This window comes from Lissotriton vulgaris, chromosome 11 (genome assembly GCF_964263255.1).
Source record: "Lissotriton vulgaris chromosome 11, aLisVul1.2, whole genome shotgun sequence".
Taxonomy (NCBI): domain Eukaryota; kingdom Metazoa; phylum Chordata; class Amphibia; order Caudata; family Salamandridae; genus Lissotriton; species Lissotriton vulgaris.
The window spans coordinates 1,096,989,697-1,097,011,353 of record NC_141699.1 but is presented as its reverse complement, the minus strand read 5'-3'; the positions used below and the strand labels follow the sequence as shown (position 1 = coordinate 1,097,011,353).

General features: G+C 46.4%; 1 protein-coding gene across 1 annotated transcript in view; it reads right to left on the bottom strand.

Moving 5' to 3' along the window:
• The window catches only part of LPP (LIM domain containing preferred translocation partner in lipoma), a 327,664-nt gene that overhangs the window by 14,969 nt on the left and 291,038 nt on the right, over positions 1-21,657 (bottom strand). Inside the window, exon 7 of the mRNA XM_086944622.1 lies at positions 11,605-11,783. Within this exon, the coding sequence (XP_086800748.1) occupies positions 11,605-11,783 (179 nt within the window). The remainder of the gene's footprint in view (positions 1-11,604; positions 11,784-21,657) is intronic.

Sequence of the window (21,657 nt, the reverse complement as noted above, 5' to 3'; positions counted from 1 at the left end):
TGGCAACTATTTATAGGCTCAAAGGGTAAGTAAATCAAAAAAGTCAAAAGAAGATTTAGTTCCCAGTGCAGCATTATAGAAGGAGTAGGTGTGAACATATAGGTCATCACCTGAATGTCTTAGAGTGGAGGCAGAGAATGGATCTCAATTGTACCATATCCAGAATGGCTCTGATGAAGGGGAGACATCGTGCAGAAGTCAGGTGTAATTTCGGCATGTTGATTGAAAAACCTATTTAGTTTAATAGGTTGGGCATCGTCTGGAATTGGTTGGTGACTGTTTGAGGTGACTCCGCCTCCAGTAACCAGTCGTCCAGATATGGGAAGACTGGTGTTCTCAACCTCTGCAGATGGCAGCAACCACCACCATTGCTTTTGTGAGCACCAGGGTTGCACTGGTTAAGACAAAAGGGAGCACAGCAAACTTAAGTGCCCTTGACCTATCGGGGCAGGAGGTAGTCTGGGAAGCATAACCATCTTAAGACCCTCAATGAATGCCTGGACTACTGGTATCCTGAATAGAGGAGAGTGTCTGTATGTGAGCATCAGGGATGTTTGCCTCATCTTCCTCACTACATACAGGAGGCGGAGGAGAGGAGGGAAAGTGCAGAGAACGATCCCTGATGATCGAGGTCCTTGATGTTGGGGCCCTTGTGCCGAGGAGTCCACAAACATGTCGTTCAGATGCACCCGCAGCCTGTGAGAGGCATCTGTGGTGATGGCCACTTGCTGAATGGGGTCCGTGAAGGGCCTATATAACAACAACTCGTAAGAGAGGGTCCGAGGGAAGTGTTTAACGACCAGACAGGCAGATACCCCCTGTGTAACTACTTCAATAACAACGAAGCCTGTAGGTCGAGTGGTGCTGAGAAACAAAAGTTAACACTGGTGTGTTTGCACAGAAAGTGAAATAACTTAAATGACACAAAGTCACAAATGGGCTAACAGAAAATTGCTGATTAAGTCCTATCAGCCCACCTGATGGCGGAGCCTCATCATGTAGGACTTCCGAACCTTGGTCAATGTGCGGTCGCCCAGTTGTATTTTAGCAACGCAACACAAGACCGCAGTACGGTCACCGCAATCGTACGTAGAACAGAGGGGCTGATGTGTGCAGTGCAAAAAATAAATCAAGTGAAGTGTCTTAAAATGGCTATCGAAGCAAACAAGGACCTTTAATATTGTTTGCCTGGATGTCAGATTAAAAGATAGTGAGGTGACAGTGTGAAAGAATCACTGTCTATATTGCTTGGTAGAAATCCAAAAAGATCTATGTAGGGCCAACATGTTTCTGCCTTCCTGTGAAAAAGTCACTGGCATTCGTCAGGGCCAAGCTCTTATCTGCTACTGCAAAAACACTATCATATGTGCTAGAATAATTACAACCAGAAAATAAAATAACATTGATCATTCAAGACCATCCTACCACATCTTCTAAGTTTTGCTCTCATGATGCAATATGTCTTTCCTGTAAAAACGAGAAAAGAGGAGAGAACCATGTGGAAATTACATGTGCATGTTCCTCAGTCTTACATCTTCAACAATTGCTGTGTGGAAGGTACTATAATTGTGCAATACCAGTGTTAAATCAAGATAAACTCAGACTAACCATCACAACTTTATGATAGTCACATTAGAAGTGCAAAAGGTTATGTCACCGCAAGTCAATCAGTATACAAAAAGTTAAAACACTTACCCATCAATGTGTGGGAAGTAGCCTCACCTCACTCGGCAACTGCTCGGACGGATAAGGCACCGCTCTAAACATATAAAGACAGTCTCTGTAATGGATGCTTGTCTTAAGGGTTAGACCTCAGTGTACTGTTTGAAGACCCACTTATTTTCCATCTGTCTAAAACATATCCCCCACCATTGTACCAGATGGCTGCATCCAACGACTAGGGCATATGGCCTCCTAAATTATATTTATGTAAGCGCTCCCACAGTTCTACAATGGCACTTATTGTTTACCCATGACAACAGCTGTATAATATTATTGTTGTTAAACCAGTGGAAAAAGACCACACGCTGTTGTCAGTACCTCTACCGGTGAAAAAGGGGCGGTCTGCACATCCTATGCCACCCTATATCCAAACGCCCTGGTCCCTGCTTACCTGTCCGTCGGTACCTCGCAGCAGAATCTCGAGCCGAAGGGGAGGCACCGATGGGCAGGAAGGACGTCTTTTTATGTTGCAGCTAAGTGGCCAATTAGATTCAGCTGGTCCGCTACGCCGTGTCAATGTGTACGCGCGGTGCAGAAACACTTCACCGCGCGTATGCGCACTTCCTTTTGGTGGTCCGACGCGCATAGGCGTGGGTGAATTGGTTTACCTAATCCCATGCGCATGCTCATTAGCGATAAACCAGCGCCGCTAGCTGAACCGGATAACAGGACACTATCGCCAATACACGCGCCTGCGCAAATAGCTAGGTATTAGGCGCTGTGCGATGGGAACGAGTATTTGCTAGGCAAGAAGCGCGGCGGCGCAACTATCAACAGATTGGGAAATGTACCCATTTCTGTGGCAGTAAATGGCGATGTTAGCCAATTAAAACCACCAATTTATACATAGTTAGTGGGAATATTCAGCATGGCCTGATCGGCTGTGTCTGAGAGTGTGTAGAAGGGAGCAAGTGGAGTCACGAAGTCTGACCCATGATGTACCCCAGGGCATTATCAAAGGGTATTTATTCGAGAATGGAGATACAAATTATAATCAACATATATATGTCGGTGGTCACTAAACTTAGAACCTGAAAGAGGATTTACAAGGCGCCCTGTAGATATAATGAACGCCACGGATTTGTGGAAGTCTCAGTCTTAATAGGTGGGCACACCTCATTGTGATAACGAAGAGCTCCCAATGGCAAATGTTGCACTCAGATAGATAACCAAGGAATGTTGTCATTCAGTCCAATTACATCAGATTTCAATCTGTAAATCCAACGTTGCTCCTTAACAAAAAGGAAGTGAGAGACATCAGCAACGTGTGACGGAATGTGTGGCTTTTCCAGCACTACCCAGACCAAGTCCTCAGCTTTATGATTGGCTTCCAAAAAATGATTGGTGAGGCCTGTAGATTGCTTCCTGCACCGGATTGTGCTTTTATGCTCGCTGATGCGAGACTTAATCATCCTCGTTGTATGGCCCACATACTGCTTCTTACAGGGGCAAGTGATCAGATAGATCAATTTTTCAGAGTTGCAGTTTGTATGTTTTGTTAATCTCCACGGTCTGTTAGTGCCAATGTCTATTATCAGGGTCTTACGTGTCTGAGGGCAGGCAGCACAACTCCCACAGGGGTGATGGCCTTGAACTGGATTAGTGTTCCAGAGAGTGTTAGTAATTTGTTTCATTTCGCTGCGTGGTCTGGTATGAACCAAGTTGTCCCGAATGGATGGTCCTCTCTTAAATGCAAAAAGCGGGCGTGGTATTGCACCTGCTCCTGTATTTAAAATTTTCCAATGCTTCAGTATGGTTTTTTTCACTTGATTGGAGGATGTGGTGAAAGTTTGTACCATGGTCATTCGATCTCTTGTCGCCTCTGATCTCTTATGTTGCAAGAGTGCCTCCCGATTGTTGTTGAAGGCTCTCTTCCGTGCTCGGCGTACTAAATGATTGGGGTAGTGCCGATCTCTCCGGTTGAGTGCCAGTTCTTTAGCATGGTGCTCGTATAAGATGTTAGACGAGCAATTCCGTCTCACTCTGAGGAATTGGCCTACGGGTAGATTCTCACGGAGCGATTGAGGATGAAAGCTCTGGAATGACCGTGAGTTGCGTGCCATCGGTTTCTTGAAAAGTTCACTTTGTAGGCCTCCCTCTGCTGGGAAAATCTGGAGGTCCAGATACGCCAGTTTTTCTTTGCTGCTCTCCATGGTGAACTTAAGAAACTGATTCCTGGAATTTAACCATGTGTGGAAGGACGATACCTCCATTGCTGTCCCTCTCCAAATCACCAAGATGTCATCAATGTATCTTTTTCACAGTACCACCTGGTGGATGAAGGGGTTACTGTGGTTCAATACATGATCAAGTTCGAATTGGTGCATGTATAAATTCGCCAAGCTAGGCGCAAAGACGCTCCCCATTGAGGTCCCTGAGACCTGGAGATAAAGATCGTCTTGATTCGACATCGAGCACAAACTTTTGGCAGAAGCTGAGTTCAACGTGGAGACAGACCTACTGGTGAGCTTCGATGTCGAATCGTTGTATACCTCTATCCCGCAACAGGAGACACTGGATTGCATCAGGAACCTCCTCGAGGCCAAACAAATAGACACAATAACACCAGTTGCCTTCATAATGGAGTGCGCAAGGATTGCCATGATGGAAAACTTTTTTCAGTATCAAGACTATCTTTATCTCCAGGTCTCAGGGACCTCAATGGGGAGCGTCTTTGCGCCTAGCTTGGCGAATTTATACATGCACCAATTCGAACTTGATCATGCATTGAACCACAGTAACCCCTTCATCCACCAGGTGGTACTGTGGAAAAGATACATTGATGACATCTTGGTGATTTGGAGAGGGACAGCAATGGAGGTATCGTCCTTCCACACATGGTTAAATTCCAGGAATCAGTTTCTTAAGTTCACCATGGAGAGCCGCAAAGAAAAACTGGCGTATCTGGACCTCCAGATTTTCCCAGCAGAGGGAGGCCTACAAAGTGAACTTTTCAAGAAACCGATGGCACGCAACTCAATGTTGTCATTCCAGAGCTTTCATCCTCAATCGCTCCGTGAGAATCTACCCGTAGGCCAATTCCTCAGAGTGAGACAGAATTGCTCGTCTAACATCTTATACGAGCACCATGCTAAAGAACTGGCACTCAACCTGAGAGATCGGCACTACCCCAATCATTTAGTACGCCGACCACGGAAGAGAGCCTTCAACAACAATCGGGAGGCACTCTTGCAACATAAGAGATCAGAGGCGACAAGAGATCGAATGACCATGGTACAAACTTTCACCACATCCTCCAATCAAGTGAAAAAAACCATACTGAAGCATTGGAAAATTTTAAATACAGGAGCAGGTGCAATACCACGCCCGCTTTTTGCATTTAAGAGAGGACCATCCATTCGGGACAACTTGGTTCATACCAGACCACGCAGCGAAATGAAACAAATTACTAACACTCTCTGGAACACTAATCCAGTTCAAGGCCATTACCCCTGTGGGAGTTGTGCTGCCTGCCCTCAGACACATAAGACCCTGATAATAGACATTGGCACTAACAGACCGTGGAGATTAACAAAACCTACAAACTGCAACTCTGAAAAATTGATCTATCTGATCACTTGCCCCTGCAAGAAGCAGTATGTGGGCCATACAACGAGGATGATTAAGTCTCGCATCAGCGAGCATAAAAGCACAATCCGGTGCAGGAAGCAATCTACAGGCCTCACCAATCATTTTTTGGAAGCCAATCATAAAGCTGAGGACTTGGTCTGGGTAGTGCTGGAACAGCCACACATTCCGTCACACGTTGCTGATGTCTCTCACTTCCTTTTTGTTAAGGAGCAACGTTGGATTTACAGATTGAAATCTGATGTAATTGGACTGAATGACAACATTCCTTGGTTATCTATCTGAGTGCAACATTTGCCATTGGGAGCTCTTCGTTATCACAATGAGGTGTGCCCACCTATTAAGACAGACTTCCACAAATCCGTGGCGTTCATTATATCTACAGGGCGCCTTGTAAATCCTCTTTCAGGTTCTAAGTTTAGTGACCACCAACATATATATGTTGATTATAATTTGTATCTCCATTCTCGAATAAATACCCTTTGATAATGCCCTGGGGTACATCATGGGTCAGACTTCGTGACTCCACTTGCTCCCTTCTACACACTCTCAGACACAGCCAATCAGGCCATGCTGAATATTCCCACTAACTATGTATAAATTGGTGGTTTTAATTGGCTAACATCGCCATTTACTGCCACAGAAATGGGTACATTTCCCAATCTGTTGATAGTTGCGCCGCCGCGCTTCTTGCCTAGCAAATACTCGTTCCCATCGCACAGCGCCTAATACCTAGCTATTTGCGCAGGCGCGTGTATTGGCGATAGTGTCCTGTTATCCGGTTCAGCTAGCGGCGCTGGTTTATCGCTAATGAGCATGCGCATGGGATTAGGTAAACCAATTCACCCACGCCTATGCGCGTCTGACCACCAAAAGGAAGTGCGCATGCGCGCGGTGAAGTGTTTCTGCACCGCGCGTACACATTGACACGGCGTAGCGAACCAGCTGAATCTAATTGGCCACTTAGCTGCAACATAAAAAGACGTCCTTCCTGCCCATCGGTGCCTCCCCTTCGGCTCGAGATTCTGCCGCGAGGTACCGACGGACAGGTAAGCAGGGACCAGGGCGTTTGGATTTAGGGTGGCATAGGATGTGCAGACCGCCCCTTTTTCACCGGTAGAGGTACTGACAACAGCGTGTGGTCTTTTTCCACTGGTTTAACAACAATAATATTATACAGCTGTTGTCATGGGTAAACAATAAGTGCCATTGTAGAACTGTGGGAGCGCTTACATAAATATAATTTAGGAGGCCATATGCCCTAGTCGTTGGATGCAGCCATCTGGTACAATGGTGGGGGATATGTTTTAGACAGATGGAAAATAAGTGGGTCTTCAAACAGTACACTGAGGTCTAACCCTTAAGACAAGCATCCATTACAGAGACTGTCTTTATATGTTTAGAGCGGTGCCTTATCCGTCCGAGCAGTTGCCGGGTGAGGTGAGGCTACTTCCCACACATTGATGGGTAAGTGTTTTAACTTTTTGTATACTGATTGACTTGCGGTGACATAACGTTTTGCACTTCTAATGTGACTATCATAAAGTTGTGATGGTTAGTCTGAGTTTATCTTGATTTAACACTGGTATTGCACAATTTTAGTACCTTCCACACAGCAATTGTTGAAGATGTAAGACTGAGGAACATGCACATGTAATTTCCACATGGTTCTCTCCTCTTTTCTCGTTTTTACAGGAAAGACATATTGCATCATCAGAGCAAAACTTAGAAGATGTGGTAGGATGGTCTTGAATGATCAATGCTATTTTATTTTCTGGTTGTAATTATTCTAGCACATATGATAGTGTTTTTGCAGTAGCAGATAAGAGCTTGGCCCTGACGAATGCCAGTGACTTTTTCACAGGAAGGCAGAAACATGTTGGCCCTACATAGATCTTTTTGGATTTCTACCAAGCAATATAGACAGTGATTCTTTCACACTGTCACCTCACCATCTTTTAATCTGACATCCAGGCAAACACTATTAAAGGTCCTTGTTTGCTTCAATAGCCATTTTAAGACACTTCACTTGATTTATTTTTTGCACTGCACACATCAGCCCCTCTGTTCTACGTACGATTGCGGTGACCGTACTGCGGTCTTGTGTTGCGTTGATAAAATACAACTGGGCGACCGCACATTGACCAAGGTTCGGAAGTCCTACATGATGAGGCTCCGCCATCAGGTGGGCTGATCGGACTTAATCAGCAATTTTCTGTTAGCCCATTTGTGACTTTGTGTCATTTAAGTTATTTCACTTTCTGTGCAAACACACCAGTGTTAACTTTTGTTTCTCAGCACCACTCGACCTACAGGCTTCGTTGTTATTGAAGTCCGTGAAGGGCCTACCACACATCAAATTGTTGCTGTTCCACTGATGGAGAGTGGCAATTGCGGGCTTCAACACTAGATATTCCCAGTAACCCTCCGTCTATGACCACTGTCCCGTGTAGGAGTTGCATATGGAGCCTGTGTGAGGTACAAAGGAGATGTATGGTACCACCATCCCTAGAAGACACATCATGGTTCTGACAGAGTTGAAAATTGACCTGAAAAAGAGGCAGCAGCTGCGGGAACGCCAGCACTCTGTTAGGTGTAGGATTCCCTGTGAATGTGCTCAATAGAGACTCTAAGAAGGGCTGGATCTGCGGAGGTTGGTGGTGGGACTTGGGGCATTTCTGGTGAATCAGTAGCTGTGGAGCAGGGGGATGGCGGTCTAAGTGCAGGCGGGCCATTGCTGGCTGTGCCGCTCTCGATCAGCTAATAGCTTTGCAGTTCGGGCTCGACTGTTCCTACTGGAGCAGGATCAAGACCGATTCGCATATGGCTGGGTATAATCTGAGCTGGCATTGAGGTCAAAAGAATAACGGGTCGGAATGCTACCCGAGCGACTGCCAGTGGCTAGACTCACTGCAAGCACTACGTCTATCCCCTTTTGTGAGTTTGATTTACAGCTAATTGTTGAGGGAAACATCCTTAACAACTGAGTTTTAATTACGACTTACCTGAACAACGAAGCCCGAACCACGACTAATCCTTAACAACAACTTGCCTAAACCACGACTTTTCTAAACCACAAATGATCTAAGACTGCCAAGGCCTGACATGAAAAGGCTTCTACATTTGTAATTAAGTAAATTACAAATATGTGTCTGCCTGAAAGGTTTGAGGTTACGAGGGTCCACACCATTTAGTTATGCCGCCTCCTAGGAGTGCTAAAAGAGGAGCTTCAGTGGACTCCTGTTTCTAAGTAATGACAAAATGATAACGTCAGTGGTTCTGGTGTGTGGCTGCCTACCAGCATGAGACACACCCTCCACTACCACATAACACTTCTTTTATCAGTTAACTGAGGCCTCAAAGTCGAAAGTGCTGCATTGCCATCCGCACCCCAAGTAATGCACGTGCACGACAGGTCAGGTGTGCATTTCAGTCGTGGACAGGAAGAGATAAAGCTATTTAAGTTGCTCTTCCTCTATCCCTAGCCTCCTTGCAGCAGAGAAACACTCTACGTGGCACGTCACTCCCCTCCGCCCCCCTGACCGGACACGCTTATGGACTCCTGGCATGATTCACTCAGCACTGCAGCCACCAGGCAGGAGGGCTCTGAGGAGTGCGGGGATGCATCCAGCTTTCATCCTGCCAGCGGGGCACAGCGCCTCTGGGAATGCTCTGGCCTCAGCCAATAAGGGAAGATGGGGGTGGGTGGGGGGGGTCCTCCCCCCCCCACAAATACATTGTTAAAACGAATCTGTTATTACATTTCTTATTTTTTTAATGTCATAAACATTCTGATTTAAAAGAACATAGTGGTGTAAATAGGTAATGAGCAATTTAAATATTTTACTTACTTTAGGAACTCGTTGTTAACAATGTAGTGGTTTGGAATTTGTGGTTTAGGCAGCAGTTGTTCAAACAAATATCCAATTGTTGGGGCAGGGGAACCGGTCAGATCCCCATCCAAGACACCCGCCCCCCTCCCCACCGCAGGTGTGCAGCCACCACTGCTAAGACCAGAGGCAGAGTGATCATATGCAAATGTTCCAGAGTTAATTACTCATAAATAAAATCGACAATCCTCATTCATGTGGAATTTTGGTCTCTTTTGTAGAGTGACCTATTGCTGCTGCTTTTTTGTTAAATTTCAGCCATTACTTGCTAATTTGATTCTAAGAATTCCTGGCAGAACTATTTTTTATTAATGCTTCGTTACCCTTGTTCTTGGGGATACAGGGTTCCCCAGTTTTTGGTGCAACTTACCTTACAGTTGGCAGAAAGCATAACTAACCACCCCTGCTCCACATGACAAGGAGCAAGTAAGATTGTTTGTGGTAGAAACCTCAGGATTGGTTGATGGTGGTGGACACAACTGGTGGAGTTTCAGAGAACTGAGAGTATCTAAGAAGTAGTTCTGAAACGTGGGGGAAACGTCATAAGGGGAGAGCAGTGGGTCAGTCCCAGAAAGCTGTAGGCAAAATGTATCAATGTAGCCATTGAGAGACAATTGGCAAAAAACAGACAAAGGCCCAGGTGAGAGAACTGTTTTGGTGGCCGTGTGTCAACAGTCTAGTCGCAGGTGTGGTGAAACAAGGAGCATTGTGGGCAGCAATCTAATCTCATGCAGTTAGTTCCTCCCTTCTATCTCCAGTGTAGATCCAAAAAGTGCCTTGACTGCAAATTAGAGCGAGACATGGTGGGACCATTTGAGCAGCTTCTTACGCACCCAGAGAAGTATGTTCTGTTAATAGTAGAGTGTACCTCCAAATGGGTAACCAAGGGGTATGCAAGTTTTGTGAAGAGTAAAGTTCAATCAATCAAGCAGTACTTGTATATCGCAACTTCTCACTCGTGAGGGTATCCAGGTGCTAGGTTTCCTGGCTTAGTCAATAAGCCAGGTCTGGAGTCTCTTCCTGAAGTCCACCAGCAAGGGTGATGTTCAGAGGTGGAGAGGGAGGGCGTTCCAAGCTTGGAGACGAGGTGGGAGAAGGAGCGGCCTTCGCTGTGGCTACAGCGGATGCGTGGTGTCTGTGACAGGGCAAGGGAGGCGGAGCTAAGGTTTCTGGTTGGTTGGAAGTTCAGGCAGTGGTTCATGTATGCTGGTCCTTGGTCGTGGAGGGCTTTGTAGGTGGGTCAGTAGTTTGAAGGGGGATCTTTTCTGGACGGGGAGCCAGTGGAGGTTCCTCAGGTGCCTGGTGATGTGTGTCAGTTTGGTTGATTTTGAATTTCTGAAGAATTAGTTTGAAACGGAGGGAAAACCAAAATCAATTGTCACGGTAATGGTGTCCAATTTGTGTCACATGAGATGCAAGAGTTCTTAATGGGATTATCTATAACTGATCAGATGGAATGGGTGAAAAAATTAACATAAGGGTCAAAATGTGCATAGACAGAGCAGCTAAATTAGGGATGCTCTGTCTGGGAAACACATTATCATGTCTAACAGTGCAACACAGAAGTCACCTTTTCTATGTTTGAAAGAAGGTTTGCTGGGTCAGAGTTCTACCCAGTTTGGCTCAAACATGGCGTAAGAGGGAAAGGCCCTGAAAAACAGGGCAATGTCACAAAAGGAGAGTTATTCAGCAGTGTTTCAATGTGTGGTGTAACAATTGAAATATGTCAAGCGTGGTGACTGGATGGCGGCAGATGATGTGGTGGTGAATGAAACAGGCGTGGCTCATGCCAGTCACGCTTCGGTAAATGGGTCATTTCAAGGATGCTGTGGTGAAGAATGATGTGGCGGGATGGATACCAGGAATTTGTTGAGCGTATACAGATGGATAAAGTGGTACAGTGGCCAGGATGACCCCAGGGACCAGCCAGCCTGGAAAGAGGCTATCTACAAGGATGAGTCCACAAGAGTCCAAAAGAGGCCTTGCAAGAGAAACCAAGCCAGCGGGTCGTCCAGAGAGGGCTTTCAGAGATGAACAAGGGGGACATGGAGACCGCGTGTGTAAACATTTTGGAACCAATATACATTAAAGGTGTCCTTGCATCCGTTTGCAAGTCTTATGTTGTCATGTACATAGTCGTGTGTTGCACCATTTTCCAACCACAACAATGTCCTCTTCTCCATCCCATTGTTGCCCTTTCCTCATGACAGAAGAGTTGAGCTACCTGTGTACCTTTTGTTTTTGGGAAATGACGTGTGGAGCTGATGACTAGGTGGCATGCATTAATAAACACTTATCGTTCAACTGCCACCTAAAATGTTCTGCAGGAGACTGCTTCCTGCGACACCGACTCATATGAAGATGTTTAGTCCAAAACAATCAAACGAAAAAAAGGAAGACTTACTTATGAAAGTCCTCAATGCAGTGGATGTTTCCGGCAGCATCAACGGTGAAGGGGATGCCGTCTAGGCTGCGGTAGCACACCACACAGGTGAAGCAGCGGGGGTGGTAGGCCTTCCCAGTGGCTCGCAGGATCCGCTCCATGATGGGCTGCTCGCAGACCTTGCACTGCTCCAGTGTGCTCTGGAAGGAAAACAGAGTGGGTTCCGTGAGACACCAAAACAGAGAGTAACTTAAGTTACACCACCAGCCTTGCACCAGGACGTAAGTACTGATGGTGCTGGCTTAACATGGACACGAGATCTCCAGCAATGGGGTGAGCTTGAGTAACATGGATCTGTGTGTGATCTACAAAGTTTGGCTGACAAGCTCGCCTTATCTGGGGATCATTGTACCCCTGAAACCAAGAGACTATCGGAGTGGAGACAAGGAACGGCACAAAAAATAAAATAATTAAATAGGCACCTTCTCTACTGCTTCGCTCCATGCATCACAGCAAGTTTGAATAAGGGGTGAATAATATTCACTGGATAACCACCCTGCTTGTGGGACTCCTCATTGCAATGCGCATCTCTCCAACTGAAGCTTATCATCAAGTCTGGTATTTTTTTCATTGGCTATCTGGTACTTTTACTTGTTTTTAACATTTAAAATACCGGACTGCGTGATGCAAAATGCAAACAATGCCATTTTGAATGTACTTAACGTTTTGTAATACGAGACACCTAGTAAACAAGTTTTTTTGTTTTATTAGATTTGTCTTTTTTATTACATTTGTAGGTTAGGATACCTCTGGGTGGTGTCTTTGTTCTAATTCAAACTTCCAAGATAGAAACAGGACAAAATATTGGCACCTAAGTCCATACAGATCACTAGAAAGTGGACTTACAAAGCACATCACATAATATAAAAGCACACACTAGATACAGATCGGGCAAATGATCAATTTATTTAACCCACCCCTCCACCTGGAAAATAAGCTCACACTTGTGTAAATGCAATACAATAGGTTTCGCATTAACAAAACTTTTAGCTGTTGGCATTTTAAATTACAATGCATTTTATTTATGTTTTACAAAAAGAACCCCCCCCCCCCAAAAAAAAAACAATGACATTTACAATGACAATAGCTTAAAATAATGTCTGTGCGAGACCTTTTGCATTGTAAATGCTTGTTTTTTAACCTATTCACAAAAACAGTTTTGACCAACGTCACTTTCCAACAAGCACAAGCCCATTACATGCTTGCCACAACACAGTGCTCTTTAAAACTTCTGGTTGAATGCTAGTTTAATTTCCGTTTACCTGCGAGATGCATGGGATACAGTCAACTTTACTCTCTGCTCGCGCAGGGGAAAAAATGCTAACATATTGCTGAGTGAGACAACGGATTACGTTCAAAGTAATGGCCATACGATTCTGTCCAGTTCAGATAAGCATCACAAGGGGGACACATAGCAATACAGTAAAAAACATAATATAATGTAACATAACATAACTACGATAGCTTAACGTGACTTCACATTACAGACTGACCAAGTCGGATTAACAATTTTTACTAGAAACACTACTTAAGAAATTAACAACTTCAGTTAGTACCAGAGACTCCAGTTTCAATCATTCGTGCCCTGCCCCCCCTCTCACAGTGTGCCGGCAAAATACAATGCATGCCAGGGACATGCCCGGTCACTCACTGTGCTTCTGCTGCGCCGAGCTGTACCACGCGCTTCCACCACCCTCCACACACGCAGCTACCAACTGTGAGCGCGTGCAGAGAGCAGCTGTTTATTTTGTGGCCGGACTGTGCCCTTCAGCTGGTCACGTGCCCCTCCTCTGACAGACCCCGCAGCCACGCCAAGGGGGGGGCTGGATCTGAAAATTCCAGTTATGCATGCATTCCTATCTCGAAATCATGCACCCGAATACCGTTGTCATGTTATGTATATTTATATTGAGCTTTCAATTCCCCTTGCAACCCCTTGTGTACAGTTTGTGTACAGTTCACAGAGTCTGCCAACCCTCTTTGCCGCAGGTTCAAAAGGTGCAGCATATAGTTTCAAAGGTGCAGCATACTTGGTACAATAAGTGCCAGATTTGCAAAGGGTCGTGCAAAGTGAGGCAAATCAGTGCAAACCCTTGAAAGGGTAACTGAAGGCACATCCTGTGCGTGTCGTAGAGGAAGCAGTCTACCCAGCCTGGTAGGCAGCAGAGCTCGGGTTGGCGGGGGAGTGAGTGCGGCAGCGTGGTGAACACGCTAGTTAGACAAGATGGTGTAAGACTGTCTACAGTCCGTACGGACACGCGCATGCTGTCTGCATTGGACAGATGGCGAGAGCAGCCACCTTTGTCCATGCCGACGCGTGCATGCAAGCGTTGGGAAGAATTGATTCCAAAAGGTCCTCTCCATGGCAAGAGAAGCGCATGAGCTGCTTTCGCCAGGCGAGACCTAAAAAGTATGGGAACTGTGATGCTGCATGCAATGGGACGGGGTCAGTGAGCGTGGGGGAGGGTCAAAGGTGTGGCTAAAAAAAAAAAAAGAAATATTCTACAAGTTTTTTGGTCTTTCACCTCCAGGTAGCTACATAGAAAATAGGGCACAGCATAAATTACTATAGTACATTATGAAACCTCTATTAGTTAATACACTGCAGAGTTCTGGGTGTAACCTGAGAGCTACAGAATTAAATCTTGGTTGGTGCAGTGGAGAATAGTGATTTTTGTACTACAAAGTCCCAGCATGTGACAGAAAGCACTGTCAATACGCAAGTCATTTTTTTCGAGTTTAGAAAGTTTTATTAAATTAGATAAACAATGTAAAACATCATTACAATACAATGAAAAAATGAAAATATGTCAAAAAGTACAAAATACAATGAGGGAAACAAAAGTCCCAAAAAGGGAGTAATAAGAATTGTACTAAGGGAAAATGCTTTTTTAAAGATATTTTGTGAAGGAAAAGAGGGGGGAAAGAAAGAAGGCAAACAATTCATAAGCATGAAGTGAGAGTTATGAAGCATATCTAGAAAGAAAGTCAGTCAAAGGTAGCCATAAAAGATCCTTTTTGATCAGAAGGGGAGTGGTGGTAGCAAATGCACAATCGAGTCTATGGTGATGACACAGCAGATTCCACCAAGCGCTGTATGAAATTTTAGAGGTATTTTTCCAGTTCGTAGTAATAACCTGCAAAGAAATAGCTATGAACAAGTCTATGAATTTACACACATTACATGAAACATTCCAAATGGGGGAGGAACCACCAAAAAAAATACGAACAATGTCAAAAGGGTGATTTGAGCATAAAATGTCATTGAGCTTAGACCATATTAGAGACCAAAGGGATTTGACCAATGAACACTAAAAAAAAATATGAAAAAAATCGCTATCAGCACAGGACCAGGACCAACAGTTCTTAGAATCTAAGGTTTTAAATAAATCCGAGGGAGTGAGAAAGAGTCAATTGTAAAAAAAAGAGGTCATTATTTTACACTTGCAATATACCCAGTGTGAGATAAGCTGATACAAATCGAGGAAAAAGTAGGGGAACGGTTCTTCTTAAAATTAAAAAAGTAAGGGCGCGCCTCCGATCCCGCCCACTTTGACCACTGGATAAATTCCAATGTTCAGGACAAGGAAGACCGGAAATACCACAACATACTGCGCCTTCTGCAAAGGGGTTGCAAAACATGTTTACCAAGTTGTGACTCCAGGTCACACGAGGTGCCAGAGGCTGGGTTAGGCCTTCAACTGAGGGTCCATGTGATGCCCTTAGAAATGGGCATGTAGCTGCCCAAGTGGGTACAGGAAAGAGAGCCCATGTATAGACAGGCCTTGTATCTCCTGCTGATGGCCCTTGCAGGGATCCAGGCCCACGTGACCCAGGCCCTGACGTCATCAGAAGCGCAAGCTGCATTTCTTGCGCATGTTTACAGCACTGGAGCTTCGTGTGAGGCCTGTGGGTCTGTGAAGAAAGGACACATCTTTACTTGCAGCCTTGAGAATCTCAAATGCAAACCCAAGGCACCACAACAGATCCTCAGCTCAAGGAGTTGCTATAGTAAAAATATATATATTCGAAGCTGATTGAGTATTGCAAACTTAAAGAGTGAAGTAAAACTAATAATTTCCACACAGAGAGGAATCTACTGATGTGTGCAAGCCGGTGTTCACTGCAATCCATTTAAATTAAAGCGCTACCGTAAACTACCTTAAGTGCCCTGACCCTTGGAAGTGCATGTTTCCACCACCCCATTCCTGCTTAAACGCTTGCTTCTAGGCTACTACCAAACTGCTATGGAAGTGTTTCTTCCATCATCTCATTCCTGCACAAGTGTTTCTTCCCACCTTTACACTTGATCCACCACCCACTTCAGTGGACATGCGTCTTCCTACCACTTCATACCAGCCTAAGTGCTTGCTCCGTCACCCACTTCCCACAGCCACCTTCCGGTTAAACTGATGCTCACCGCAATGCATCAGCCCATCGAAGTGCTTGTTTCTTAGAGCCAGTTCCAGAGGAAGTGCCTGTTCCCCCCCCCCCACGCTGCTCCTGACCCGAGCTGGTATCGTAGCGCTGCTCGCACTATAATTGCTCAAAAGATGACATCTGTGAACTGCTAGCATTGTGGCATCTCGCGCTACTAAGGAATAATTTGATTGTTAGGAGCGCTGTGCCGCCAGACTGCGCTTTGTGTGCTTATCATTGTCCAGTGCTGCTGTACTTTGCCTGTTTGCCGATTCTCGCGTAATTGTGCACTTTTATTTATTTACTTATCTCGCATTGTCTGCTGCATTGCTTTGCCTGTGCCCCAATAGCGCCCTGATTGCCTTTTGGCTCGCCGACATTGTTTGTTGTTTGTAGTGCCTCCCAGCCCGGCTATCCGCCCCGCCCCCCGCCTCCCAGCTGACCCTCCCTCGCCCCTCCCCTCTCCACCATCCTCTTATGTCTGATGCAATTGCGTGCAGTGGTCACACGCAGCGGTCGCACCGAAGGTGCGTCAAAGGTAAGCCCGTCTGCGCCCGTCCGCGCCTGGACCACGCCTGGACCGCGCCCAACCTCCTGGCCCTCGCAATACCCACTCCTCCCGCATAACATATGACGCCGCTACTCTCCTTGCCCTTAACCCCGGACATACACCACAATGCTTCGAAGCTGCCCCGGGACGTACCCACGGTCCTTTCGCCTGCCACTCCTGCAAATTTACCAGCATCAACAACAATACCACATCCACCGAATCCAAACACATCTCCGAATCTAACCACCTGAAGTGCATCCTGCTAAACACCCGCTCGGTCCACAGACACGCAACCGAACTCTGGGACCTACTCGACACTGCGTCACCGGACGTCTCCTTCCTTACAGAAACCTGGATGAACGCATCATCAACACCCGACATCGCCATAGCCATCCCGGACACTTACAAGATCATCCGAAAAGACCGCACCAACCAAACAGGAGGAGGCATCGCCATCGTCCATAAGAACACCATCAGAATCATGACCAGCTTCGACGATAACCTTACAACCGCCGAACACCTCCACTTCCAGGTCCACACCGACCCTAGAACCACACTCAGAGGCACCCTCATCTACAGACCTCCAGGAACCCGTAAACAATTCAGCGAAGACATCACCGACTTAATCAGTCCACATGCCCTCGCCTCCGAGAACTACATTCTATTAGGAGACCTCAACTTCCACCTGGACAAGAAAAACGACAGCAACACCACCCTTCTTGACAACCTGGCCAATCTCGGCCTCAAACAACTTGTTGACACCCCCACCCATGTAGCCGGACATACGCTCGACCCAATCTTCACCTCCAGCAAACACATCTCCTTTAATCGCACCACAGCTCTCCACTGGACGGACCACAGTTGTGTTCACTTCAGCTACAAAACCACCTCGACCCACAACCCCCCACAACCTATCCCCCGAAGAAAATGGAACAAAATCACCGCCGACCAACTCCTCACATCGCTCAACCAAAAACCCACCCGCCCTCTCATCGGACCCAAACCAAGCTGCCATCAAATTCAAACAATGGATCACTCACAGCGCTGACGAATTAGCACCCTTGAAAAACCATCACACCAAACAAGACAGTAAAAAGGCCCCCTGGTTCAACGATGACCTTAAGAAATCCAAAAAGCTATGCCGCACTCTTGAGAAAACATGGAGAAAAAACCCAACCACCGACAACATGACCACCTTCAAGGCAGCCACCCGCAAACACCACCAGCTGATCCGAGCCACCAAGAAATCAGCACTCAAGAATCAACTCGACAACAACGCCCATAACAGCAAGGAACTATTCAACATCATCAAAGAATTCACCAACCCCACCGCAGCCTCAAACGACATCCCTCCCTCCCAAGACCTATGCGACTCGTTATCCTCCTTCTTCTACAACAAAATTGCCGACATACATAACCGCTTCGAAAATAGTTCCAACAAACAATCCTCTCCACGCCCCTCAGAACCTAAACCGCCCTCTAACAACCTCAGCGCCTGGAACCCAATCACCACCGAAGACACCATCCGCCTAATGAACTCCATCCACTCTGGCTTGCAAACCGATCCCTGTCCCCACCACATCTTCAACAAAGCAGACTCCATCATCGCACCCCATCTCCGTGATGTCATCAATTGCTCCTTCATCTCTGCCACCTTCCCAGAAAGCTGGAAACATGCCGAAGTCAGCGCCCTCCTGAAGAAACCCACAGCAGACCCCTCTGAACTTAAAAACTACCGCCCCATATCCCTCCTCCCATTCCCGGCCAAAGTCATTGAGAAAGCCGTCAATAGCCAACTTGCTGCCTTCCTCGAATCCAACAACTCCCTCGACCCCTCACAGTCCGGCTTTCGAGCCAAACACAGCACTGAAACCGCCCTCATCGCGCAACAGACGACATCCGAACACTACTGGACAACGGAGAAACAGTGGCCCTCATTCTACTCGACCTCTCTGCCGCCTTCGACACTGTTTGTCACAGCACACTCATACAACGCCTCAGCAACATCGGCATAAAAGGAAATGCCTTGGACTGGATCATCTCGTTACTAGCTGGGAGAACTCAGAGTCCGACTCCCCCCATTCAAATCAGAGGCCACCGAAGTCATCTGCGGTGTACCACAAGGATCATCACTCAGTCCCACCCTCTTCAACGTTTACATGAGTCCACTCGCTTCCATCGCGCGTCAACACAACCTCATCATCTCCTACGCAGACGACACCCAGCTGATCCTCTCCCTCACCAAAGACCCCAACACCGCCAAAACCAATCTTCACGAAGGCATGAAAGAAGTAGCCGTATGGATGAAAGACAGCCGCCTTAAACTCAACTCAGACAAAACGGAAGTGCTCATCCTAGGATCAACCCCCTCTGCCTGGGACGACTCATGGTGGCCTTCGGATCTGGGCTCAGCACCCATACCCACGGACCAGGCACGTAACCTTGGCTTCATCCTAGACTCTTCACTCTCGATGACTAATCAAGTCAACGCCGTCTCATCCTCCTGCTTCAACGTACTTCGTATGCTCAAAAAATTCTTCCACTGGATCCCCGCCGAGACAAGAAAGACCGTTACCCACACACTGGTTACGAGTCGATTAGACTACGGAAACACCCTCTATGCCGGAATTACAGCCAAATTACAGAAACACCTCCAACGCATCCAAAACGCATCAGCGAGACTCATTTTGGACATCCCTCGCCAGGATCATATTACCGGCCACCTGAAAGACCTCCACTGGCTTCCCGTCAACAAGAGAATAACATTCCGTCTCCTCACCCACGCACACAAGGCCCTCTACAAACTAGGTCCCGAATGCGTCAACACTCGACTATCCTTCTACACACCCACCCGCCAACTGAGATCCTCCAATCAAGGCCTCGCCGCAGTTCCACGTATCCAAAGATCCACCATGGGAGGTAGATCCTTCTACTTGGCGGCCAAGACCTGGAACTCACTCCCCACTCACCTCCGCCTTACACAGAACCACATCTCCTTCAGAAAAGAACTTAAAACCTGGCTATTCGACAAATAATGAACCCCCTCCCCAAGCGCCTTGAGACCCTCTGGGTGAGTAGTGCACTATATAAATTCTTGAACTTGAACTTGCTTCCCCCAAATACGAAGAAATAACCATAATGAAGAAGCACTTCATACACCCCACCCTTGACGAACAGGAGCCAACCGCGGGCAATGAGGGGCGCCGTCTAGTAAAGACGAGCTGAAGAGAATTCTATCAACCAACCCCAAGGAACAACCCCCAATCCACACACAACCACCGCAGAAACAAAGACGACGATAAGGTGGCAGGATCCCAACAGCACAGATGCCTGGCTGAGACCTTCTAAGCACTACATTCAACCTGTTAGTGCTTAGTTTTCTAAGGGTAGGTGGCCTTTATTGTATAGTCGGTGCGCCACCAGGCGATTATCTGCACTTCAGAGCAAAATGCTGCAGTGCTGCACAAAGAGGCAGGGAAATAATTAAAAAATATATATATAAATATATATTATTTATATATATATATTTATATATATTAAAAAAGGTGTGGGGCTGCCCTTGATAGGAAAGCAAAAAAGATGGTGGCATGGGGGAGGACGAGGAACTCTTTGCCCAACATTTAAAAAAAGGATCAGGTCCCGGATCAAGCCCGATACCAAAGCCTCAGCCAGGGTTCCGCCCTTCATGGAATGAACCCTGGTCACCTCTGTAGGACGTCTGCGGGGCAGGACAAGGCAGGGTAAAACATGCTTACTCTCGTCACAATTAGATGGGCTGCAGGAATCGCTCCCATCACAAGAGAAGCCCTGCTGAAGACCCTTCCGTTGATAGAGTCTCACGAAACATTTTACACAATAGAGCTAGTACTTAGCTCAGTGCAACTGTTGTTCATTTTTAAATTCTCTCAATGGCCCCTTTCTATAGTGAGACTGATGAGAACTGTAGTGTATAACGGAGTCATCATATATGGTAATTAGGACTCATTAGTGCGAAGCAGCATCACATATTACGCAGCCGCTACAAACCTGGCTATTTTTCCAATCCCTAGAAATGAGCAAGTTAAGCTGCAGCAACAAGCAACTGAAACTCTTCCAAATGTAGCACTCCATCATGGGACCTCTGACTCAGCAGGTTCACACATGCTGCAGACACAAGGGTGCAGTGAGAGCAGAGGTAAGTCCACAGGCCCGCCATATTGTTAGCTCTCACAAGAATGTCACCACGGTCTGTGTTAGGTTTGCCTTCCATTCTGCGGTTAGTCCCTAAAGTCAAGGCCTTTCCTGTTGGACTTTTTTTTAACACAGAAACCTTCACTTATACTGAGGCAAAAAGCGGTCAATAACGGAGACCAGAGCATAACGACCGCCTGCGAAATGTGGACCGGCGCTTAGGCGACACTTTGCACACTCAGTCCCCAAGGCAAAAAAAATAAAGATATGGGAGCGAAGTGCGTATAAAACCATTCACTGGACCTGCATGAAGTTCAAAACAAAATTCAAAGCAAGAGGCCCCGCCAGAATCAATACATATTGATCACCCAAGACAAACCCCACTGGATGAGCGGGCACCAACTAAGCACGGGGAGGAAACGAACCGAAGGCCCTTTCAAGGACCGGAAGTCAAGAGTTTATCAAGAGAGCTTCCCAAACAGTTGTGATGGACAGCACAAGGGACAAGCCTAAGTTGGCATCCACTGCTCGACTCACTGAACCCAAGAAAAATCGCTATTTTTAAGGCTTAGAGACAGCTTTGTCAAACTACCTAGAATGTGCAGTGGAAATACATACAAAGGGCTTTACATCAACCCATACCTTATCATTGGCTATCTTTCTTGTCAATCTCATTTTATTGGTTTGGTTTCCTCTTCTTGCGTGTGTCAATCTTCTTTAGCATAGCTATTTAAGTTGTTCTGATTGTTAGTAGTGGAAGGATGCAATTCATCCAATCAAGGGTTCACTTTTCTGTTTTTCTGTTAACACTCCGTGGAGGTGCATGTGTTTTTCCATTCCTGTGTGTGCTTGTTCGCCTACACCTCGCTCTTCTA